The sequence below is a fragment of the Podarcis erhardii genome, assembly GCF_964252035.2.
Source record: "Podarcis erhardii genome assembly, chromosome: 7".
Taxonomy (NCBI): domain Eukaryota; kingdom Metazoa; phylum Chordata; class Lepidosauria; order Squamata; family Lacertidae; genus Podarcis; species Podarcis erhardii.
In genome coordinates, this window is record NC_138511.1 from 82,725,579 (window position 1) to 82,750,839 (window position 25,261).

The window sequence follows — 25,261 nt, forward strand, 5'->3', positions numbered from 1 at the left end:
GTTGCCACAAACCTGCGTTAATGAGGCACACTTCTTAAAGTGACATTACAAACACTGCTCTTTTGGGGCTACAAGCTAGCCACAAGCTTGGGAATGAACACTGTATTCTTCATTGTTGTTTTTAAAGAGATTAAAAATAATAATAAATAACAGAAGATGTATACCACCCTTAATTTCAAGAAGGAAAACCAAGGCAATTCACTGCCTCAGTGAGGGAGAATGGAAAGCAGGGACTCACTTCATCTACTTTGCTGACGGAAACTCCATTAGGCAGGCACCACCTACCTCTGAACTGTTGCAGCTGGGCATTATAGGAACTCTGTTTAAGAGCTGAGGCACTTGAGTTTTATTTTTTCCTCTTCCCTACATTTCTTTTCCCCTTGTGTGCCTTTCTTTAAAGGACCGTAAGCTTGCAGGCAGGAACCGTCTTCTCTTAACTGAGTGCATGTGAGGGACTTTGAGACTCTTTTTGGCTGAAGAATGGGTTGCAAATGCTCTTAATAATAATAAGATTATTTAAATACACCCTGAAGCAATTTATTCGAAACGCTGAAACGTCTATAATTGAAATGCATAATAAACAAGCCCATTAAAGCCGCATAGCAGTAAAAATCAAAAATTAAAACAGGAGATTCAGATCAGGAGAATGCTTGTCCAAGCAGGTGTGTCTTAAGGAATTGACCGGCAGAATACAAGATCAAGGAGAAGAGTGGGTGGAAGAAGATTGGAAGAAGTTTAAAACCTACTTACAAAAACACTGTAAAATTTTTGAATGCTGATGACATTGAAATGAAATGAAGGGGTTCTAGTAAATAAGGGAAATAAGAGTATGAAAGAAGGGATAGATATTGGATGAAAATCGGGAAAGTATAATACGTGAGGGAAATTATTTAAGGATAAAACTAATAAGAATGAATTTGCTAATCAATTTTAAAGTGGAATACAAGAAAGGGAGGTGGGTGGAAGTCAGGAAAATAAGTTTATGAATGATAAGAATTTGAAAAGAGTTTTTTTTATTCTTTTTTGTTAAATTTCTTAATTTTTTTTGCTTCTGTTATATTTTTTCTTTTTTGTTGTGTTTTAACTGTTTGTATTTGTTGGTGTTTTGATGTCTGTTGTATGTTTGATATGTATTGTTTTTCTTTTGTATTGTTTTTCTCTTGTAAAACTTAATAAAATATTATATTAAAAAAAACCAAGCAGGTGTGTCTTAAGGAGCTGGTGCCTTTCATATTTCAACAGAAACCATGTGTTGAAGAAATCCACTCTCTGACACTCCTCTTTCCTTTTCCTCCGCAGAGCAGGGCAGGTGCCAGGTGGGGAAAATCTCTGGGACGTATGGCTGGTGGGGTCCTCAGCCCTTCTTTGTCACTTCCTTGGCGCAGTGTCAGCATGAAAACTTCCTCCCCGGCCTCCACCTCATCACCTACCAGCAGCCGCGCAATGATTCCCAGCCTGATAAGGTAAGGGAGCGGCGTGGCGAGAGTGGTTCCCCAGATTTATAAACACAATCAGCTGATTGATTGATTGATTGATTGATCGGTTGCATTTCTTTGCTGCTTTCCAGTCAAATCAATCCCACAGCAGGTTACAAGCAATAAATAACATAAAGCATAACATCACAAGTACAGCATAAATCATATAATATAATTAACAAATCGCCTGTAAACCAATTGCAGTCTATAAAACACAATTAACAAACAGGCAATCAGAATATAAGCTAAACATCACAATTACAGCGTAAGTCGCACCATGCGATTAACAAATCAACAAGGCATTTATAATCTGTAAAACGATATTAACAAGATAGCAACTAAAAAGTAAGCTAAACGCTATTAAGTTCATACACAACACCCCCCTCTCCCTCCCTGCAATGACTCATAATTTTCACTCTGCTGTGTTCATTAAAAGACACACACATCCATCACATGGGAGGGCCGTGATCTGAATACAGTGCAATGTGCAATTTAACTCGACTCCATAATAGGTTATTTGTAATTAAAACATTCAGAAAAGTAACCTATTCAAAATATGGTTTTTTTAATTAAAAATATTATGATACACTTGGGAAGAAAAAATATGAAATAAAATAATGTCCAATTTGTTGGTTGGTTGGTTGGTTGGTTGGTTGATTGATTGATTGATTGATTGATTTACACATCTTTCCCCACAATTCTTCAGGAAGTTGGATGCCACAGATATTTTATTTTTCATTTATGACTGCGTTTATATCCCCATATATGGTGTCATATATGGTTCACCCCCTCCCCATTTTATCCTAACACAACCCTGCGAGGTAGGTGAGACTGAGAGGCAGCGGCAGGCCCAAGGTTACCCCTGTGAACATCACGGCTGAGAGAGGATTTGAACCCTGGTCTCCCGGGTCCTAGTCCAACGCTCTTAACCATCATGCTAAGTCTCTTAATGCCATTAAGTCTCTGGCAGATTACATAAAGCTGGGAGCTGAGCAGGGACAGTGTTGCTTCCTCTGGACCTCTCAGCAGCTTTCGATAACATTGACTACAGTAACCCTTCTTGACTGCCTGGTCTGGATGGGACTCTGGGGCACTGTTTGCCTTTTCTCTTGCCCTGTCTGAAGAGCAAACCTTCTTATTTCTTTCCCCAAAACAGTAATTTAATAACGCCCTAATTTGCCATTTTCCCCAACTTTGTCTGAGTATGCAGTGGCTATTGAACTGATGGCCTGAGTGGTGCCAGGTGGGCGATGCCACCCAGCTCTGGACAGTGGAGAGAAGCGGCAGGGAGACCAGCCGTCTCAAGGTGGTCTTGCCCTGCCCTGGACTCTGCAGGAGATCAGCCTGTGACAACTGTCCTCTGCCTAGGTCTCCATTGTCCGCAGCACCACGATCACCCTCAACCCCAGCACAGAGATGGACGTCTCCCTGGTCTACAAGGGCTTCATTCACCCGCTGGTCAGCAGCTCCGGACCTGCCGAAGACATCTCAATCTGGGCACGCATCCAGCGCCTCTTTGTGATTGCCAAGCTGGCCCGGGCCCCTGGAGCGTCTGAGCTGGTAAGGGTACAACAGTCCGGGGGCAGAACTCGGGTTTGAAGCATACGACAGGGAGGTAAGGTGCCGCAGAGTACGGAATATATATATCTTAATATCGGCAAGACAAAGGAGATGGTGTTGGACTTTTGGAGGAAGAGAGGAGTACTAGCCCCGCTGTACATTGGGGAGGGCTGTGTGGAGAGAGTCTCTTCCTTTAAATTCCTAGGAGTTTATCTCAGTGGAGCCCTTACTTGGAAAATCAATACAACCAAGGTGGTTAAGAAAGCCCAACAGAGACTCCATCTCCTCAGAGTATTGCGAAAGAATGATGTCAATCGACATTTGATGATCTCCTTCTAGTGGTCCACAATAGAAAGTGTCCTTTCATACTGCATCACGGTGTGGTACGTTTGACATCAACTGACAGGAAGTGCCTACAGAGGGTGGTGAATACAGCACAAGATATTATGGGCTGTCCCGTGAATCCACTGGATGATCGCGGAAGAACGTTGCCTCAGGAGAGTGAGGAAAATTCTCAGGGATGATTCACACCCTGGCCGGCACTTTCTTGATCTCCTGCCCTCAGGCAGAAGATATAGAAGCACCAACAGGGTAAAGAACAGCTTTTGTCCGTGGGCTGTTCCGATTCATAGCATTTGGTGACCATAATCAAACATAGGCAGCGGCCCAGTCACCAGAAACCCACTTTTTTAAAAGGAGAGTAAAGGGGTCGTGGTGGGGGAGACCAGCTCACCTGCAGGTGACTCTTAAACTTAAAGGCAGCCGAGCAAGTAAGTAAGTAAGTGGATCTTTGTAAAGCTGCCTTGGCTTTACAAGTTAACTTCTGACTCACTTAGAAGGCCACTCTAGGCTGCAGAACTTGCTCTTCCTAGCCCTCCCGCCTTCCCTTTCAGGAGGAGGTGGGCCGCTGGGCAGTGCAGCAGGAAAAAGAGAAGCGGCTACTGCAGCGCCCCGGGGCCGAGCGCCTCTTCCCCAGCACCGAAAGGGGCAATAAGTATACCGTCCTGGTCGAAGGCCACCTCAACAACTCCGGCAACGGGCAGACAAGCGAGCTGACCCTCACGTGGGATCGCACAGGAGTTCCTGGGGGCAGCGTGAGTATCTCACCCTCTCCGTGAGAGAGCCAGTGTGGTGTAGTGGTCAAGAGTGGTAGACTCCTAATCTGGGGAACCGGGTTCGATTCCCTGCTCCTCCACATGCAGCTGCTGGGTGACCTTGGGCCAGTCACACTTCTCTGAAGGCTCTCAGCCCCACTCACCTCACAGTGTGTTTATTGTGGGGCAGGAAGGGAAAGGAGAATGTTAGCCACTTTGAGACTCCTTCGGGTAATGATAAAGCGGGATATCAAATCCAAACTCTTCTTCTTCCGTGGGGAGAGGTCCGCAGCCTCGCTCGTCTTCAGGGACGTCGAGCGCAAAACCCACTGCTTTCTGGTTTACGTTGCTGCGAGTGCAGACTGCTGCCATTGAAAAGGGAGGAGGTTCAGCAGCTTTTGAGGAATATTCAGGATCTGAGAGGAAAAGAATGCGAGGGAGCGAAGGATATCTGCAGGCTGGGGCAGTCGTGCTTCTGAACACCAGTTGTTGGGGAGGAACAGGAGGAGTTGGGAGGAACAGGAGGGCTCTTGTGCTTCCCATGGGCTTTTTTTTTAGGGTGGCACTTTGGAACTCCCTGCCAATTGACACAAGCTGTGCTCTTTCCTGCACCTGCCGAAACATTTTTGTCTATGCAGACATGTAGAATGTTGACATGTTTTTTTAGTATGTCGCTGATATTAGTTAATTTTAATCATATTTTTTATTAAGTTTTCCAAAAATTGAACACATACATTTCAGTACATAGTAAAACATTTTTTCTTTGTTATTTTTTTGTCAACTTCCCACCCCCTTTTCCACTGTGTTTTTATTACTCTCCCTCTGTTGCGCCCTGTCTTGTGTCTCTTTTATCATAACAACACTGCTATAATCTTCAAGTTCTTCTGTTGCTCATAGTTCTAATCCTGCTCACGTATTCATCATGTAATAATATTTCTTTAAATTGTCCAAAAAAGATGTTAATTATTATCTATTCTATAATTTTTATTAAATTTTCTGTTTTACGTTTTAAAATATTCATTTAAACAACCTTAAAATATCAATGACTTCCCTTCTTCTCTTTCCATGATTCATTTTGCGTAACATAAATCCCTGCATATTTTGTATAAACTAAACCATTCAGTATTCCGTTATTACATCCATCAAAACTTATTTACACTGTTGAATTTATCTTAATGCTAACATCAAGATGTTAGTGATTTTTTGAAGCTTTACAATTCTTGTTTTTTACTGGTTATTTCCATGTTATTCTTCTTGTAAGCTGCTTTGAGGTTGGTTTGTTTCTTAAACAATCAAGTGGTATATAAATTTTAAGAAATGAAATAGAGATAAAGGAAGTGGACCTCGCTCGCTGCATCCCCTCCGACACAGAGAGATGCAGTGATGTTTATACCAGGTGATGCTTATCTTTGTTTCTCTTCTCACACCTGTCTTTACCTGCCAGGAGATTTCTTACTTCTTCCTGGAGCCTTATCGCTCAGAGCTGTGCGCCTCCTACCGCTCCTGCCTGGCTTGCCTGGCCGACCAGGGTTGTGGCTGGTGCCCGATCAGTGCCACCTGCCACCGTCGGCTGGCGCATAAGGACGATGCCGGTGGCTGTGGCGCTGGCAGCGTGCGCCTCATCCTGGCCCCTGGCAACTGCATCCTGTGCGAGGACTACCGAGACTGCCACGCCTGCAGCAAGGTGAGAGGGATATGGCTTGTGGGTTTGTGTGTTCCTTGGGGCAGAGTCTTTTTTGGAGAGGGGGAGGCAGGTGCAGATCCGTGCAGCAGGCAAGACCATTGTATTTTCAACAATATCTGCGCATGGAGAACGATGGGTCTGATCTGCCTGGGGTAGGTTGTTGTCAATGAAACCCATTTCTCTTCTGAGGGATAAAATCTTAAAGGCATAGGAACAATGGAGATGGATTGTTGACACTGCATTGTAGCGGTTACATCAGAGACCCTTCCTTCCTTCCTTCCTTCCTTCCTTCCTTCCTTCCTTCCTTCCTTCCTTCCTTTCTCCCCCCCCCCATTTATATTTTATTAAATTTCACATATACACCCCAATACAGTGGTGCCTCGCAAGACGAAAAGAATCCATTCCGCGATTCTCTTTGTCTAGCGGTTTTTTCGTCTTGCGAAGCAAGCCCATTGACATCTTAGCGGATTAGCGCTATTAGCGGCTTAGCGGCTTTTAGCAGTTTATCAGCTTAGCAGATCAGCTGATAAGCGGCTTAGCGGCTTAGAAAAAGGGGGGGGGGAGGAAAAAAGCCCCGCAGGAACTTGCAAGACATTTTCGTCTTGCGAAGCAAGCCCATAGGAAAATTCGTTTTGCGAAGCGCCTCCAAAACGGAAAACCCTTTCGTCTAGCGGGTTTTCCGTCTTGCGAGGCGTTCGTCTTGCGGGGCACCACTGTACATAAAAATCTATCTTTACTTCTGTTGACTTCCCACTCTGTTTTCCATGTGTGTTTTTTTATCCCCGGCCGTTCCTGCTCCCTATCTTCTCTCTTTTATATCATAATGACAATCTCTTAATTCCTTCTGTTGCTCATAATTCAAACAGGGTGGATTTGATTTAAATCAAATTGATTTAAATCACGAAAGACTCATTCTTTCTGGTATAATCTTTCATATTTGCAACCAGATGAAGGTTTCATTTTTGGAATAATGAATTTTCAGAGTAGGTTTTACAATTATATCAAAAATTACTGATTTGGTTACACTATTAGAAATACATAGACAGATAATTATAACATTATTGTGAGGTTTAATAAGTTAACTGTTTATATTTGGACAACTTTTCTGCTATACTTTATTGGAAGGAGAAAAACAATCATTTCCTTAATAACAGTTTAACCAATTTATTTAACTAAAAGAATAACATTATAGCATATATATCCATGTTTGTTAACTGATGTGGTTAAACTTTTTTTTTTTTAAAAAAACCCACACACCTTAGGCTGAGTTGTGGCGCACATGAAAAAACTTAAAACAAATCCTTATTTCCTGATGAATAGCCTTTGGACTATAATGTAACTTAAATATAAAACTATCTTTAGAAAGATTTTTTCTCCAAAAGCATTTTATTTTAAAAAATCTAATTTAAATATTAAAAATCCGATTTTCTTGATTTTAGAATTAGAATGGGGGAGAGTTCTCTTGCACCACTGTAAATCCTTGCACCTACGGAATGAGAGATTATTTTTAAAAAAATAAATATTTAATCATTTTTTTCGATACAAACAACAACCGCAAAAGAGACTACAACAAAAACCATAATAACAATAATAACACAATTTGACAATTCAGATTTAAATACACTGATATACCTCTGACTGCACCTTTTAAACAATATTTCCCCGCCTCTCTCTCCTCCCCTCACTTCCCACCACTATCCGCCTTATCGCTTAAATATTCATTCCAGATTTCTTCATACTGTATTTATCCATTCTTAATTTGCGTCGACATGCAGTTCGTTCATATGTAGCTAATCTGTCCATATTATCAATCCATGTGCTCAATTGGAATCTCTTCTAATTCATCAAAATATTTTTTTTTTTTTTTTTTTTTTTGCTTCTAATATAGCATGGTACATCCATTTTTTTTTCACCCCTTGAAATCTCCCATGTTTCCGGAATATAATTTAGAATTAAATTCAGTTCCCCTAAATAACAATTTCTTTTTATTACTCTTACTATAAATATCCTCACCTCACACCAAAATGTTCTTATCATCAGGCAGTTAATCATCATATGTACCAACTTCACATTTTTACTCCTACCTCCCCAGCAGTTGTCTGCTCTTGTTATTTTCTTCTGGTATAGTTTTGCTGGAGTCCAGTGGACTCTGAATATTATTTTCTGTTGAATAAGTCTCTCGGAACGAGAGACTTGGCACTCGTTTGGATGCGAGCCCCATGCTTCCTCTTTCATTCCCCTGCTCCAGGACCCGTTCTGCGAGTGGCAAGTGAACAGCAGCAAGAAGGGGGACTTTCTCTGCAGCCGCCGGGGCCGCCTCCCCAGTGCGATCCGCTCTCCGAAGGACTGCCCCAAACTCTGCAACCAGTGAGTGAGCCAGCGGGGCGGCGGGAAGGTTTGGGATAAGGCTGTGGTGGAAAGGAACCTCGGTCAGACTCTGCCCTCCCGAGCACGAAGGCCACAAACAGAAGTGGACGAGAGCCAGGTCAGGAGAGCGAGGGGCACTCCGTGGCTGGGGCTGAGGGGCCAGCCAGCAGATGGGAGACATGTGGCCTTGCAGGGAAGAAGGCAACAGGGAAAACTAGAAAAGGGAAGCTTGGAAGTATTTGGGGAGTCCTCTGGGACGCGGGTGGCACTGTAGGTTAAACCACGGAGCCTAGGACTTGCTAATCAGAAGGTCGGCGGTTCGAATCCCCGTGACGGGGTGAGCTCCCGTTGCTCGGTCCCTGCTCCTGCCAACCTAGCAGTTCAAAAGCACGTCAAAGTGCAAGTAGATAAATGGGTACCACTCCGGTGGGAAGGTAAATGGCGTTTCCGTGCGCTGCTCTGGTTCACCAGAAGCGGCTTAGTCATGCTGGCCACATGACCCGGAAGCTGTACGCCGGCTCCCTTGGCCAATAAAGCAAGATGAGCGCCGCAACCCCAGGGTCGGTCACGACTGGACCTAATGGTCAGGGGTCCCTTTACCTTTCCCTTTACTGGTTGCTCAGGTCAGAAAACTCACTCTGATCCAGCATCTAATGCCCGCTCTTCGCCAGTGGGGAAGCAGCAGCACTGTCTTATCCTCAAGAAGCCTGAGATCATAGAATTGTAGAAGTGGAAGGGACCCTGGCGGTCATCTAGTCTGACCCCCTGCAATGCAGGAATCAAAGATGCTGGGTTCCTAGCACAGCCTGGACCTGGGAAGCCCTGGTTCAAGCAGCAGCGGCACCGGGGGGGGGGATCAGGAGGTGGGGGCACCTGGGCTGGATTAACCATTAAGCAAAGTAAGCACATGCTTAGGGCATCAAGGGGACACCACAGAAATTTTCCATTGCTGGATTTCTTACATTAATGGTCACAAATTGCTCATATTAAAAATTCCAACTGAACAACTATGCAACAAGACAGGCTGGATTCTTTATCTCTACCTAGTATAGAAGCAGATATGTTATGTCAGATTAGTTTTGAGGATCTGATCCAAGACTTTGCAATTAGAAAAAAGCAGCAGGAAAAAAAATCAGATATAAAGCAGTATACAAAATAAACATTCATTTTCCATTGTACCATATGTTTTGTTTCATTTTGAGTTTTATTTTATGGTTTATTGTTGTTTATAGTTTGAATGAGATATATATGGGGGCAACAAAGTCTTTTAAAATGTTTAGGGCCTCTAAAGGTCTGAATCCCAACCTGGAAGGTGCAGAAGGGGCAAAGTAGTTCTGAGAGCGGGTCTTGGAAGCGTTGGTTTTTCCTCTTGTTTTCCAGGCGCAATACCTGCTCCGAGTGCCTCTCCAACTCCAGCCAGTGTGCTTGGTGCCAGTCCACACGTAGCTGCTTCTTCTTCGCTGCCTACCTGGCCAAATACCCCTATGGAGACTGCCGTGGTTGGTATGACAGGTACATTGGGCATGCAGCAGGAAGACTCGGGGAGTGAGGAAGTCATGTTCTCCTTTGTGGTTGTTTGGCAGAAAGAAGAAAGGCAGAATCTGCACAGGCTCAGAGGGGCTTCCCTCTGCTAGCAGGCCACAGTTTGGAAGAGCAACACTCCTGGCTCATTAAAATGCTAGTACAGTGGTACCTTGGGTTACAAATGCTTCTGGTTACAAACTCCGCTAACCCGGAAGTAGTACCTCAGGTTGAGAACTTTGCCCCAAGATGAAAACGGAAATCGTGCGCCGGCGGCAGCGGGAGACACCATTAGCGAAAGCGCACCTCAGGTTAAGAACGGACCTCCGGAACGAATTAAGTTCGTAACCTGAGGTAATAGGGAAATCTCCGGTTTCCACAAGGAATTATTGAATATGGGCGAGTCCCAGCCCAAGTTAAAAGCCGTGTGAGGGGACGTGGTAGTGGAAAAAGAGATGGCGATTTATAGTGGTACCTCAGGTTAAGAACTTAATTCGTTCTGGAGGTCCGTTCTTAACCTGAAACAGTTCCTAACCTGAGGTACCACTTTAGCTAATGGGGCCTCCCGCTGCGGCCGTTGCACGATTTCTGTTCTCATCCTGAAGCAAAGTTCTTAACCCGAGATGCTATTTCTGGGTTAGTGGAGTCTGTAACCTGAAGTATATGTAACCCGAGGTACCACTGTATCCATTCATTCGTTCCACAAGATGCATACAGGAATCCCATTTATGCAGGAGTTACGCTCCGAGGCACCACACCCCTCAGTGAAATCATGTATATTTGAAACACCATTGAGAGAGCTTGCAAATACCCCTTTCCGCCTTGCCCCAGAAAAATATTTTTGTAGTTGGTTCTGAGTTCCTGAGAAAGAAGGAAAGAAGTAACGTGAATACTTAAATTTTAAGACAATTTATTTGCAGCAAAACCAGAGTCAGCCAATTGAGAAATTACAGTGGTACCTCGCAAGACGAATGCCTCGCAAGACGAATGCCTCGCAAGACGAAAGAGTTTTCCGTTTTTTGAGTCATTCCGCAAGACGAATTTCCCTATGGGCTTGCTTCGCAAGACGAAACGTCTTGCGAGTTCTTGCGAGTTTGTTTCCTTTTTCTTAAAGCCCCTAAGCCGTTAATAGGCGCTAAGCCGTTAATAGCCGCTAAGCCGCTAATAGCCGCTAAGCCACTAATAGCCGTGCTTCGCAAGACGAAAAAACCGCAAGACGAAGAGACTCGCGGAACAGATTAATTTCGTCTTGCGAGGCACCACTGTAAGTTGCTAGGCATCAAGTTACTAGTCTTCTGGACCCCTCTTCCCTCTTTTCCTTCTTTCTTGGACCCAGTGCATGCAGGAGCTGCTCACCAACCTCTCCCCCCCCTCTCCCCTCCCCCCAGCGTGCACTCTGTGCCCCAGTGCCTGGACTGCACCCGGTTCAACACCTGCCGGGAATGCCTGCAGAACTTTGAATGCGGTTGGTGCGGCAACTCGGACAACCCCACCTTGGGCAGGTAAGACTCATGTTTACAATGGTTCTTTTTGTCAGGAGCTTGTCCTACACTCGAGTACGACCCTGGCAGAGACACATGCCCAACTGGCATGTTCCCTTCCTCCTGGTCGATCGTTCAGGAGCTTCAAAAGCTTTCTTCAGCCCGAACATCACAGCGACCGATGCCAACAGACATCGGCACACTTAGGGATCCGCAGAGTCTTTGCAGCTTGCGTAACAGACCTTAGCAACTCAGCATTTTGGCTAATCTACTTTATTTACATATAAACACACACGGAGCACTACAACATGGCTCCCTCTCTCTCTAGCATCAGACAGCAAAGAGAAAAAGAACAAAGGACAATAGTCCCACTTCACGGGGACACAGTCACACAAACATCCTGTCTCCGTCACTTCCCAGTCTGTGGAGTCAAAACATATACCGTCATGTGATAGACAACAGTCCCATGACTGCAATCATGGAGCAGGAATTCTAACACTTCTTCCCCACCTAATAAACAAGGTGCCTGCTTTAGCCTGGCCACGGATGAGTAACTATATCACCTTTAGAAGACATCTGAAGGCAGTCCTGTATAGGGAAGCCTTTCAGTGTGTAACTTTATTATGTTTTTATATATGTTGGAAGACTGGGGGCAGCCCAGTCAGATGGGTGGGGTACAAATAATAAAATTATTATTGTTATTATTATTAAGCTTACTCCCAGGGGGTGAGTAGAACAAGGGGGCAGGGCGGTCAATCCGCCATTTGGTGTGTCGCGCCAAATTGGGAACCTCAGGTTTGACTTCAGTTCCACCATTTTAACTTCAGTTATGGTTGGGCTCAGGACTGCAATATCTGTTTTTTTAATAATATATTTATTAAGATTTTAGAAAAACAAATGAGTTACAAAGTAGATGTCAACAAAGAAAAAAAAAGAAAAAATAGAAAATAGAAAAAACAAACAGTTAAAAAGAAGTCCATCTTTTCATAGCCTATACTTTGTTTACTTGTTTCCCTGACCCCCTCACACCTCCCTTTTCTGTATTCCAATTCATATTTAGTTCAGCAAATCCTTCCCCTCTTTGTTTTATTCTTAATCCAATATCCTAATATACTGTAACTTTATATTTTCATCTATTATCAACCTATTTTTGCGAATTCATTCTAACCTTATTGCTAGAACCAGTTCGTTTCAATCCAACATCATTTTAACTTTCATTAATTTTACAATATTTCTGCAAATAGTCTTTGAATTTTTTCCAATCTTCTTCCACCAACTCTTCTCTCTGGTCTCGGATTCTGCCAGTCATCTCCGCCAGTTCCATATAGTCCATTACTTTCATCTGCCATTCTTCCAGGGTGGGTAGATCTTGTGTCTTCCAGTACTTTGCGATGAATATTCTTGCTGCTGTTGTGGCGAACATAAAGAAAGTTCTATCCTTTTTTGACACCAATTGGCCGACCATGCCCAGGAGAAAGACCTCTGGTTTCTTCATTTCTTCTTCCCATTTCATTGTATATCATTTCCCAGAAAGCCTTAATCCTTGGGCACGTCCACCAAAGGTGAAAGAATGTACCTTCATTTTCTTTACATTTCCAACACTTATTGTCGGGCAAGTGATATATTTTTGCAAGCTTGACTGGTGTCATGTACCACCTATATATAATTTTCATTATATTCTCTCTTAAGGCATTACATGCCGTAGAATTTCATACCTGTGGTCCATAACTGTTCTCAGTCAGCAAACATAATGTTGTGTCCAACATCTTGTGCCCATTTTATCATAGCAGATTTCACCATTTCATCCTGAGTATTCCATTTCAACAGCAAGTTACACATTCTTGACAAATTCTTAGTTTTAGGTTCTAATAGTTCTGTTTCCAATTTTGATTTTTCCACCTGGAAGCCAATTTTCTTATCCAGTTTAAAGACCTCCATTATTTGATAATAAGGAAGCCAGTCTCGCACTTTGTTTTTTAGTTTTTCAAAACTCTGCAGTTTTAATCTATCTCCCTTTTGTTCCAAGATCTCCCAATATTTCGGCCATTTGGGGACTGCAATGTCTGAAGGACCACCTCTCGCCATATGAACCTGCCCAGATCCTGAGATCATCCTCTGAGGCCCTTCTTCATGTGCCTCCTTTGCGAGAGGGTGGCAACACAACAATGGCCTTTTCTGTGGTGGCTCCCCATTTGTGGAATGCTCTCCCCAGGGTGGCTCTTCTGGCGCCTTCATTATACACGTTTTCGCACCAGACGAATTTAATTAGACCTTTGGCTGATGGACCTCCAGTGCCCTTTCAAACATCTTGCAGGAGAGAGGGGGGATCATTGTTTTGTTGTGGGTCTTATTTTTATCATGTATTCTGTGTTTTTTAATGTGGTGCTTTCGTGTAGCGAACCACCCTGAGATCTATAGATGTAGGGTGGTATGCAAATTTAATAAATAAAATGAGTAACGTTTTGAAGGAAGAAATTACAATCTGCTGTGTTTGTGCTGGAAAGGTTGCCAAGTCTTTTCCACGAGGTTGTTGTTTTTCTTTGAGTGACAGCAAAAGAAAAAATCAACAGCCAGAGGTTTTCCCCATCGGTGGAGGGTCAGCAGAGGGAAATACGGCCCTTGTTGAATTTCTCTTTGCCATACAGGTGTTATAGGCAGGGAATCCTTTGAAAGCAAAGGTGGTTTCAGCCCTGGGACTGTTGTGAGGTGAATAACTTCTTCCTTTCCCCTCTGCAGGTGCCTCCCCGGGGATTTCTCAGGCCTGAACACCTTCCTGAACTGCTCTGTGGCCCTCTGGGAATCTCATGGGCTGCTTCCCACCCACCCGGCCCAGTGGTCCTACGGGCAGTGCCCAGATGTGGACGAGTGCCGCCTGGGCCTGGCTAACTGCCATCCCTTTGCCAGCTGCAAGAACACACCCGACTCCTTCGAATGCCACTGCAACCGAGGCTATGCGGGGGACGGGGTGGCGTACTGCAACCAGACGTGAGTAGGGTGGGCGCGAGGGGCAGGCAAAATGCTTTCGCCAGGTTTGGGGTGGGGCGTTCCTTGAGCTTGGCTCTGGTTATGGGAACCAGAGACTGTCGGCAAGCAGGTAGAGATTTCTCCCCAGTGTTCACAAACAATGAAATCTGCTCCCACAAGATTTAGTGGTGGCCACCAGCCTGGCTTTAGAAGGTTATACAGATTCATGGAGAGTAAGGTTCTCAGTGGCTACGAACCAGGATGGTCATCTGCCATGGATGCTTTAGTTGAGATTCCTTCATTGTAGGAGGTTCAACCAGAGGACCCTTGGAGATACCTTCTATGATTTCATGATTCTGTAATTCTCTCCACTGCCAGAGGCACTATGTTGGGTATCCTGAGCAGGGAAGAATGCTCAGGTGTGGACTTCCCATAGGCATGTGTTTGGCCACTGTGAGAACATGATTAGATGGGCCTGTGGCAAGATCCTGCAGGGCTTTTTCTGACGACCTTATGATGCCAGGAAACCCCCTTGCAGAACGTGTTTGTGAGCCTTGGTTGTCTGATGGGGTTGGTGGTGACGGTCCTGTGACCCCAGACTCTCATCTTTCTGAAACTTCTGCGTTAGTTTGGCTGCGCCTTCTCTATTAATCCAGTCCCTCTGAAGGATCTGTACCATACATTGAAAGCGCTTTTGTTGGGTTGAAATGAACGACAGACGAATGACAAGTGTCATATGGGAGGCATCTCCCGAGCATGTCTCGGCGAGTCCCTTTTATTGAATATTACAGCATTGCCACATATGTGCTTGTTGCTGATTGGTCAACACAAATACAATGCAAACAATGCAAAGGTTGCATATATGCATTAATCATCAATAGATTAAAGGTTGGGAAAGGGAACACAGAATTGGACAGGCGTGAAAACCACCTTATTAAACTATTACTAGTGATTGATATAGCAAGACTTAAACTATTACTAGTGATTAATATATAGAATTCATCCGTAGATGTGGTCAACCAAGCACTAAGAACATGTCAGGATGCAATGTCTCATGAACTCAATGTGAACTGAACATTCTAGGGTGATGAAGGAATGTCTCAGCTTAAAATGGTTTTGCCAGAGTCATGTGCAGAAGCAAAACTTCCCATCACGCTTTCAACACGCATTTTAAACTTGTGAGTTCCCCTAGAGAATCCTGGGAACTGCACTTTGTGGAGGGCATGGGCCCTGTAGCTCTGGGAAGAGCTTTCTCCAGGACTTTCTCCATCTTCCCCTCTCTGTTTTCCCACAGGTGCTACGACGAATGCGCACATGGCGAATGCAGCGGGGCCCCCAACTTCACCTGCGTGTGCGACTTGGGCTGGACCTCCGAGACTATCATGGGGGCCACCCCACCACCAAGTGGGGTGCAGTGCAATGTGGACTGCGGGTGCCACTTCCACAGCAGCTGTGGGCTCAGCGGGCCCGGCGTTTGTGACGAATGCCAGAGTGAGCCAAATGCTACTTGTCTCTTGCTTTTCTAATTTACGGTTTTGTTGCATCGCTGTTCTTTGGGCAGTAAAGCACCGTCAGTGTGCACCTCGGAGGGTATAAGATGGTTTTCGGACTACAGCTCCCATCAGCTGTGCTGGTTTGGGCTGGTGGAAGTTGTAGTCCAAAACCTGTGGAGGGCCTGAGGTTGGTGATGGTTTGGTATAAGAGGACAGGTCCTCAGTTCTTGCCTCCTCCTTCTCTCCCCCTAGGAAAGGGCCATAGGTCAAGAGGCACACATCTGCCTTGCATGCAGAAGCTCCCAGATACCACCCCTGCCCTCCGCAGGTAGGGCTGGGAGGGATTTCCTGTCAGAAGCCCTGGAGAGCCACTTCCAGTCCGTGTAGTCAATACTGAGCTAGACGGACCCAACTACCTGACTCAGTGTAATTGTCAGGAGCGAGCCACCAGTAAATCACACCATGCAAGTTGGGGTTAATTCTTTATTAGCAAAAACACGATTGACATTGAGGTGTCATGCCAAACTTATCTCTGGCAGATCTTGCCCCCATGAAGCCGTTACTGAGACTGGAGGTCCCCACCTCCCCACAGCTGTCTAAGTCCCCTCCTTTCCAGGGTGTTTTCCAAGCTGTCTAAGACTACACCTGCCTGTAGCCAACCTCTGCCCTGCCATTTTCATGCCTCTTCTGGTTCTGGGAGACAAGTGGGGAGGGGAGCTGGTCACAGCAGGAGGGGGAAACACCCTTGACTCTTCACCAGACTGACTCATCTCTGCCCCTTGGCCTCTCACCTCCTGCCCTTCTGCTTCTGCCTCTGGTCTTGGACTTTTCTCTGCCACAGATTCTCCCTGCTCACTAAACCCTGTTGCCTCTTCAGCTTCCGACACCACCTCCCAGTCTTCTCCTTCTCCCTCTGACCACTCATCGTCATGCCACCTCCACTTCCCGGGCTCTGAGCCTTCTTCCCTTGCCCACCATCCCATGTGCATCCAGCCAGTCTGTGACTGAATGCAGTTTCCTCTGTTCCTTGTCCACATCAATCTCATCCTCTTTTTGCTCCTCCTCTGCAGACTGGACCCATGGTGAGCGCTGCCACCTTTGCCGGCCTGGCAGCTATGGGAATGCCACAAATCAGAGTGGCTGCCAGGAGTGTGCCTGCAATGGGCATGGCCTGGAGGAGATGGGCTATTGCCACGGGGCCACAGGAGCCTGTTACTGCGCCCCACCCACTGAAGGGCTTCACTGCGAGCGCTGTGCCCCTGGCTACTATGGGGACCCCAGGTGAGAGAAGCTGGTTGATTTGACTGCAGTTGCATCCCCTGGATTACGGCAATACTACCTAAGTTGCACAAATAAGCAACTTCTATGGAAGGCTATTAACCTGAAGAGCTAAGTTGAGCTGCCATGTTCAAGAGCAGTCTATATTACTGACTACCAACTGCTAGATACAAGCGATAGGATTGGCCGCTATAGTCATTGATGCACTTCTGGTTGGCAGCTGTTGTCTGACACAGCAAAGCAGTTCCTCATTTGGTCTGTGCAAAACTTTGCCCACCTTTTCTAGTTCTCCCACTTTTTGAAATTTCGCCTGGTGGTTGCTGAGGACCACTGGGGCGCTTGCTGAGGACCACTGGGGCGCTTGCCACGCTCACAATAAAAGCGGTCGTGTTGAACTGCTTTTTCCACAACCTGCATTTCCCCGATTTTCCAAAGGCTCACCTCCTGAAAAACAAAGACATGCAGAGCTTTTCCAGCATACAAGCTATGGGAGCCATCAAACTTTCTTTTAATGTTTAGTGTCATTATATTCTTTATTTTAAAGGTCTTTTGTTTCTGGCTGCCCTTCATTTGGGCCCAAACTGCATATTTTTAATGCAAAACTCTCTCACGTCATTAAAGAGGTGCAAAATGGATCGAACTGCTCCCTGATGTGTGCCGTGTACTGGCAAAAAACCAAAGACTGACATACGCACACATGCTTCCAGTTTCCTGGAACAGGAAGTATTTATGTAGGGCTGTGTGCATGCCTCGGGTCCATTGCAAAAGGGCCAGCTCACAGAACATGACTGGGAGCAGAATTCAGCCTCCTTTAAGAGGAAAAGTAACAGAAGCTTTCTGGTCATTACGATGGTGTAATGGTATACCTGAAAGGGTGCTGTTCCCTGCTGCCACTGCTGGCTTTAGTACCTTCCATGCCTGCTTTTCTCTCTCACTGACTTGCAAAACCAGAATAAGTTATAAAGGAAAACTTGTGCATAACTGCGTAGGTTATACACTTTTGCATAGAATTCTGCAGAATTCTCTGTCATGGAGAATGCTGACCTGCAGTGAGCCACTCTTCCTCCTTGCTCCAATAGGGAGGGTTAGGCAAATTAGCTTTACAATCTTCATCCCTGACATTTGGAGCAGTAATTGCCATCTCCGTTTTTTTTCTGCTTCTGCTTACCTCCAAGACAGCCTGCGGAAGCTAATTATAGGCTATCTTTTCCTTCCCCGTCCTAAGTTAGTAGGGTGGGAAGAGAGTTGGTGGTTTAAAAAAATTAACACGCTGCAAAATCACCAAAACGAAGCGCTGTTTAAGCCTCCTGGCCGATTCCTCAAAGGACTAAGGCGACGCCAAGTGGCCCTGCTGTCTTTTCAGAATTTCTGTTAGGTTGGGCCAGACTTCACAGTTCTTTAAAGGGCAGGGTGACTTCGCGCAGCCCTGCATGACAAAACCCAAAGGATTTTGGTCTGCTTTATTTTTATTACGGTCTGCTTTATTTTTATCCACCAGAAACGAGGGCGTTTGCTACCAGGAGTGTGTGGGGCGCTCCTTGCTTGCCAACCTCTCTTCCTCTTCGTCGTTGAGCTCTCAGCGGGCTGGGGGCCCCCCGCAGGGCGGACTCTCCTACTGCGTCTGGGTCTTGTCGACCACTGAGGACATGCAGCCCTGCCGGCCAGAGCAGATCTGCCCTACGATCACCCTCACTATCCAACCTGATACCCTCTGTATGGTGAGCACAGGGGTGGGCACAATGGGGGCCAGGGGGCTGATTCTGTAGGCAAGTGATATCTTCCAGAGGCAGATGTTTGTCATTTAATACACTAGTAATGTCAGAAATCAGCAGGAGGAGATGGACATGACTAAAGCTTCCTCATTCTTCTGTCTTCTGTGGCATTTGGCATATTTTGCCTAAAAAACATACTGCTGTCTCTCAAAAGCATGTCTAGAAGCGTGAAGCTCCCCCTTTTTTTAAGGGGGAGGCAGTTTCTTGGGGCGCTGGAAGTTTGAAATATTTCCCCCATTTCTTACAATGAGATATTGGCGCAAAAGATTAGAGTGGCATTGTAAGAATTTTCACCACTCTCCTTTATCCCTCCCAGTTTATTTAACGGAGCCCAGTCGTGAATGAAACAAAATCCAAACTGGGCAAATACCTCCCCCCCCCACACACATTTCATGCCGCTGAATCACCCACCAAATCTCACCACGAAAATGCATGCATATTTCTCTAAGCATATCTTTGTCGTTAACTTGCTTTTAGTAATGGGATGATGGGATTTGTAGTCCAACAGCACCTGGAAACCCAAGTCTGGGAAACCCTGATCTAGAGTCCCTGTTGGAAGTCACAAAACAGAAACCAGAGGGCTGTATTTGAAAAACTGAGGGTCTCTTTGAAGAATAGCAAGTTAGATCCAATGCTGATGACTCATGCTTGCTTCCCCTTCGCTCTCTCCTTAGAATAACTATGTCTATGCCTTTGATGGACTTCCTGACTTCCTGGACACGGGCCTGATCCAATTGGATCGCACTCTCATTGGGGCTTTCTGCGGCCAGGGTCGTCCACGTCCCATCACTGTGGAGGCCGTATCAGGTAGGAAGAAGGGAGGAGGTTGGATTCAAGAGTTTTGATGCGGGGTGTGAACTTAGTGAATTTGTTTGCTAGTCAGATCCACTTAGCTCCACATTACGACTCTTGACTATGGCGAATCACATACCTTTATTTGAAAGGCAGGGTTCCTTTCCCACTAGTGAGAGGCAATGAAAGCTTATGAAAGGCCAGCGGCCTCTTAGGCATCAGCATCACCACTCATGAACCAGAGCATCTCTTTAATAATAATAATAATAAATTTTATTTATATCCCGCCCTCCCCAGCTGAAGCCGGGCTCAGGGCAGCTAACAACACTGAAGTAGTGCAACATTATAAAAACATTATAAAAAATAATCAAAATCAAAATTGATGGCAACCATAAACTAAAGTTTTGTAAAGATTGCCAAAGGAGGGAGTCAGGCTGCGCCCTGACCAAAGGCCTGGTGGAACAGCTCTGTCTTGCAGCCCCTGCGGAAAGATGTCAAGTCCTGCAGGGCCCTTGTCTCTTGTGACAGAGCATTCCACCAGGTTGGAGCCGCAGCCGAAAAAGCCCAGGCTCTAGTTGAGGCCAGCCTAACCTCTCTGTGGCCTGGGACCTTCAAGATGGCTGTGTGTTGTGAAGCAGCCCATCTAATAACAGGCAAGCTTACTTGCACGGAAAACCCATCTGCAAACTTTGCGCTTTGCAATGCTTCTGAGGGATCTCTGCATGCCCTTAGAAGCAACACAATATAAATTCCTGCTTCGTTCCTCCATACTCTCGCCCTGATAAAGGAAATCTGAATCCTTCTATGCAATGCTGGATAGTTCAGTTAGTTAGACTTGTGGTATAGGGACACGGGTGCCGCTGTGGTGTAAACCACTGAGTCTCTTGGGCTTGCTGATCAGAAGGTCGGCGGTTCAAATCCGCACAACAGAGTGAGCTCCCGTTGCTCTGTCCCAGCTCCTGCCAACCTAGCAGTTCGAAAGCACACCAGTGCAAGTAGATAAATAGGTGCCGCTCCGGCAGGAAGGTAAACGGCGTTTCCGTGCGCTCTGGTTTCCATCACGGTGTTCCGTTGCACCAGAAGTGGTTTAGTCATGCTGGCCACATGACCCGGAAAGCTGTCTGTGGACAAACGCCGGCTCCCTTGGCCTGAAAGCGAGATGAGCACTGCAACCCCCTACTTGCCTTTGACTGGACTTAACTGTCTAGGAGTCCTTTACCTTTACCTTTTTGCCTAGACTTGTGGTGCTGATAACGTTGCAGGTTCAATCTCTGTTACAGGCTAGATCAGCGGCTCTCAACCTGTGGGTCCCCAGATGTTGTTGGACTACAACTGCCATTGTCCCTGAGCTCAGGCCTTACTAGCTAAGGGTGATGGGACTTGTAGTTCGACAACATCTTGGGACCCACAGGTTGAGAAAGGCTGGGCTAGATGACCCTTGGGGTCCCTTCCAGCTCGGCAGTTCCACGATCTAGGAATGCTGCTCCTCCGATTCTCTCCCTCCCTGTACTTGCAGGCCTTCTGGTCATCTACTACGAGGCCAACTCCACCGAGGCTTCGGGCTTCAACGCTACCTACACGGTGCACCGCTGCCGCCCCAGCTGCCACCCCAACCAGGAGTGCCAGGAGGGGAGCTGCATCTGCAGAAACGGCTACACGGGGCCCAGCTGCCAGTTTCAGATCTGCCCGGGCAACTGCAGCGCTCATGTGGGGCAGGGGGTTTGCAACAGGGTGAGCCCCGGGGGTTTGGTTTGTGTGTGTGCATGAAGGGCAGGAATATTTCAGAAAGGTCCAGGGACAAGGGTGGCCTCAATGGCAAAGGGGAAAGGCAGTTGGGTTTCTGCCCAGGGAGTTTAGGAGCTGGCATGGGTGCCCAGTCAAAAAGCATTCACAAGCTAGGAAGGCATTAAGTTCCAGGCCTGGTCTGCAGTGATACAGGTATGTCCAAAGGGCCTTGCACGACAGCATGACAAAAGCAGTGCCTGGATACAGGTAGGTTGGCTGCATTCTGCTGAGCAGAATGGCTGCAGGGTGGGTAACTGATCATAGGTGAGGTGGCCTTGAGTCTACACCTCAGGAAAAAGCAGGCAAGCAGACTATGGGTAGAAGTGCAGGAATCATATATAGTTGCTCATCGACATATGAAAATCTCCAGAAAGTACAGGAGTTACCTGGGTACTTTGTTGTGTGAGAGCCATTGCAAGTTCCACCTAAGAAGATTCCACCTAAACATTAGGAAGAACTTCCTGACAGTAAGAGCTGTTCGACAGTGGAATTTGCTGCCAAGGAGTGTGGTGGAGTCTGCTTCTTTGGAGGTCTTTAAGCAGAGGCTTGACAACTATATGTCAGGAGTGCTCTGATGGTGTTTCCTGCTTGGCAGGGGGTTGGACTCGGTGGCCCTTGTGCTCTCTTCCAACTCTATGATTCTATGATTCTATAGGTTGCCTCCTATGAGCCTCAGGTGGTTTGACGGTGGCCTTTGAGTATTGTGATGGCAGTGCAGAGCCAGTTCCAGTTCCCAAAATTTGTGTGCGTCCTCCTGTGGGTCTCATTGTCTTCCCACCCTTCTTTGTCTCTCTGCCTCCCCCCCCCCCATCTCTTCCCTAGAGCCTGGGTCTGTGTGTTTGCAGCGATCGGTTTGCCGGCAAAGATTGTTCCATCCCTCTAGATGCTGGCAAGATCATTTGGGAAACCTTGATCGACACCCAGCTGACAGCTGTAAGTGAACCCCCACATCCCTTGAAGGCTCCCTCTGACATTAGCTTTTCGGTTCATTTTCTCTGTCATCCGGCCTGGGGCCTCTTTGAGCCATGAGAATGGGTAATTTATCACTGAGAGCATACTGCATTAAATTTTTTTTAAAAAATTCTTGCTGCTCTGAGCAATGTCACTCTTGAAAATAGCTGTGCTTTGGGCTTGTTACACAGTCAGGGCATCTAATCAGTTTGTCCTCTATCTGAGGAAGAGGGCAACTGACATGATCAAGGATCTGGAAACCGAGCCTTATGAGGAACGGTTGAAGGAGCTGGGTTTGTTTAGCCTGGTAAAGAGGAGAGGGAGAGGAGATATGATCGCCATCTTCAAGTATCTCAAGGGCTGTCACATGGAAGAGGGAACAAACTTGCTTTCTCCTGCTCTGGAGGGTAGGACTCAAACCAATGGCTTCAAGTTACAACAAGAGATCTTCTGACGAAACATCAGGAAGAACTTTCTGACTGTAAGAGCCGTTTGACAGTGGAATGGTCTCCCTTGGAAGGTTGTGGGCTCTCCTTCCTTGGAGGTTTTTAAGGAGAGGTTGGGTGGCCATCTGCCATGGATGCTTTAGCTGAGATTCCTGCATTGCAGGGGGTTGGACTAGATGACCCCTGGGGTCCCTCCAGCTCTACAAGTCTGAGATTCTACGCACTCAGGGTCTCTGAGGCAGCCTGACTGGCCACTAAGTGGGCATAGATGCAGAAAGACCCAGCACTATAATCTAACCCTCACCTGTGCATTTTCCAAGGACACAGCCAGCCGGTTTCTTCACCGCCTGGGCCACACCATGGTGGAGGGGCCGGACACCACGCTTTGGATGTTTGGGGGCATGTCACTGCGAGAGGGGATGCTGGGCAACGTGTACAGGTAAGAGACCCTCCCCTCCCCAGGCTTATTCCAATGGGCCGCCCCTGCCTTTCCCATCCTGGCCATAGAGGGCGCTGTCTCTCCGCAGATACTCCATTGCTGAGCGCCGCTGGACCCAGATGCTGGCAGGGACGGAGGACAGAGGCCCAGGGCCCAACCCTCGGTACTTTCACGCGGCCGCCTACATCCCCTCCTGCAAGGCGATGTATGTGCTTGGTGGACTGACGACCGACGGGGTGGCCAACGACTTCTGGCTGCTCAACCTCACCACTTTGCAATGGAGGCTCGTGCAGGTAACCCCCCTCATTTAGACTGCGAGCGGTTGGCAGGTCCCTGTTAACTGGATCAGGCCAGTTCACTTCCAACAGCAGGCAACCAGATGCTTCCAGGACACTCCCGAGCTGGGCATGTACCTTCTCCTGATCCGAAACTGTGGGTGTTGGCAGCAGATTATTACATGACCGATTGAGGAATGAGGAGAGCACCTGGGTACGGGAGGTCTCAGGGCAAAGGCCTGGGGTTAATTCACAGAGCATATGCTCCTCTGTTTCCACGATGCAGCGTACTGGGTTCTTCTGGTGGAGGGGAAAGAATCCGTCTTAGCCTATAAACGGCCCCCTCACATTCCACCAGTGTTGCTACAGATGAATCCATATTGGTAGAAAGAGGAAGGAACTCTGTGCCCCACACCCCTGTCCCATGCCCTTCTCTTTCATATGCCCTGGATCCTGACTGTTCCCTGTTCCCTTCCCGACTTCTCCAGGACCCTCTCATCCCTGCCGTGGCCGGTCACACACTCACGGCTCGGCGGGGCTCTTCCCTGCTCCTTATTGGTGGCTACTCTCCTGAGAACGGCTTCAACAAGAAACTGCTGGAATATAACGTCGTGTCGGAGAGCTGGCGTGCCGGGAGCCAGGCTGGAACGCCCCCTACGGGTAGGGGATCCTTTCGACCCGCTGTGGGGCCCTGGGATTAACTAGGTGGTTACAGAGCCAAAAAAATGCTCCTCTTGAGAAGGCAAAGTTGCCTTGATTTGAGACAGTCGCCTCTTCTGAAAACCTCTAAGAGGAGGAATCCCATAAATCCTTCGTGCCACAGTTGCAAGGCGTGCAGGCTGGGAAACGTTACAAATGTCCCACGGTGCCTGACTCTGTATTTCCACTAGTGAGATCAAACACAGACCCTGCCCCCCAGTCCCACCCAGCAAACAAAACACCTGGTATTGAATTTACTTTTCAGGTCTGTACGGACACTCGGCTGTGTACCACGAGGGCACGGATGCCATCTATGTCTTTGGCGGCCATCGCTTCCACGTGGAGATGGTTTCTGCTTCCCCTGAGCTCTACAGCCTTTATTATCCCAACCTGACCTGGAGCTTGCTGGCTCCGTCTCAGGGGCCAAAGGTGAGATGCTGCCAGGGCAGAAATGTAACAGTTGCGGCCAGGGTGCAGTTAAGTACCAGCCTTCCCAAAAAGACACAGGGCTTCAGGTACGGAGAAACCACCAGAGAGTTTCCCAGTGTAAAGATTCTCCCCATCTTTGGTGCCGCTATTGCAAAGCCCCTGAGGCCCAGAATGAATTATGAGGTCTGCTTAGCACTATCTGTGAGATTCCTGCATCGGGAGATGACCCTCTTGGTCTTTTCCAGCTCTACAAGTCCATGTGTTGCAGGGAAATGTAGGATAGCATAAGTGAGAAAAGATTCATTTTCGAGGACAGCACGGGTTGAGGGAATGAGAAAATGGTGTGTGTGTGTGTGTGTGTGTGTGTGTGGTGTGTGTGTGCCTGCACCTGTGTCATGTGTGCCCTCTTTTGCATATACATGCTAGGAGAGGCGAGATCACGTAGAACGTGGGCAAGCTCAGTGCAAGAAGTTTGGGTGTTTGAGGTAGACAATCCCAATGACTCTGCTGCTTCACACAAAGCACAATTAAGCAGGAAGTTTAAATACGTGGCATGGAGATCGGAAGATAGGAATCTAGGAAGCTGCCGCCTTATGCAGAATTAGAGCTATCCAGCTCAATACTGACTGGCGGTAGATCTCCAGGGTTTCTGGCAAAGGTCTTTCCAAATCCTATCTGAAGTTGGTCCATGACAGAGCCTGGGATCTTCAGTGTGAAAAGCAGATCTTCTGCCCCCGATCTACTCCCCTTACCGAA

The 25,261-nt window shown here is 46.9% G+C and overlaps 1 protein-coding gene across 2 annotated transcripts in view; it reads left to right on the forward strand.

Moving 5' to 3' along the window:
- MEGF8 (multiple EGF like domains 8) overlaps positions 1-25,261 on the forward strand; it is a 61,076-nt gene that overhangs the window by 19,251 nt on the left and 16,564 nt on the right. For both annotated transcript variants that reach the window (XM_081868611.1, XM_081868612.1), the window contains exons 14-31: positions 1,300-1,463; positions 2,844-3,035; positions 3,929-4,129; positions 5,574-5,813; positions 8,062-8,180; positions 9,561-9,692; positions 11,090-11,203; positions 13,919-14,167; positions 15,441-15,637; positions 16,710-16,920; positions 18,416-18,635; positions 19,364-19,496; positions 20,998-21,212; positions 22,089-22,199; positions 22,984-23,102; positions 23,191-23,395; positions 23,866-24,037; positions 24,342-24,505. In XM_081868611.1, coding sequence (XP_081724737.1) covers positions 1,300-1,463; positions 2,844-3,035; positions 3,929-4,129; positions 5,574-5,813; positions 8,062-8,180; positions 9,561-9,692; positions 11,090-11,203; positions 13,919-14,167; positions 15,441-15,637; positions 16,710-16,920; positions 18,416-18,635; positions 19,364-19,496; positions 20,998-21,212; positions 22,089-22,199; positions 22,984-23,102; positions 23,191-23,395; positions 23,866-24,037; positions 24,342-24,505 — 3,158 coding nt within the window. The remainder of the gene's footprint in view (positions 1-1,299; positions 1,464-2,843; positions 3,036-3,928; positions 4,130-5,573; positions 5,814-8,061; positions 8,181-9,560; positions 9,693-11,089; positions 11,204-13,918; positions 14,168-15,440; positions 15,638-16,709; positions 16,921-18,415; positions 18,636-19,363; positions 19,497-20,997; positions 21,213-22,088; positions 22,200-22,983; positions 23,103-23,190; positions 23,396-23,865; positions 24,038-24,341; positions 24,506-25,261) is intronic.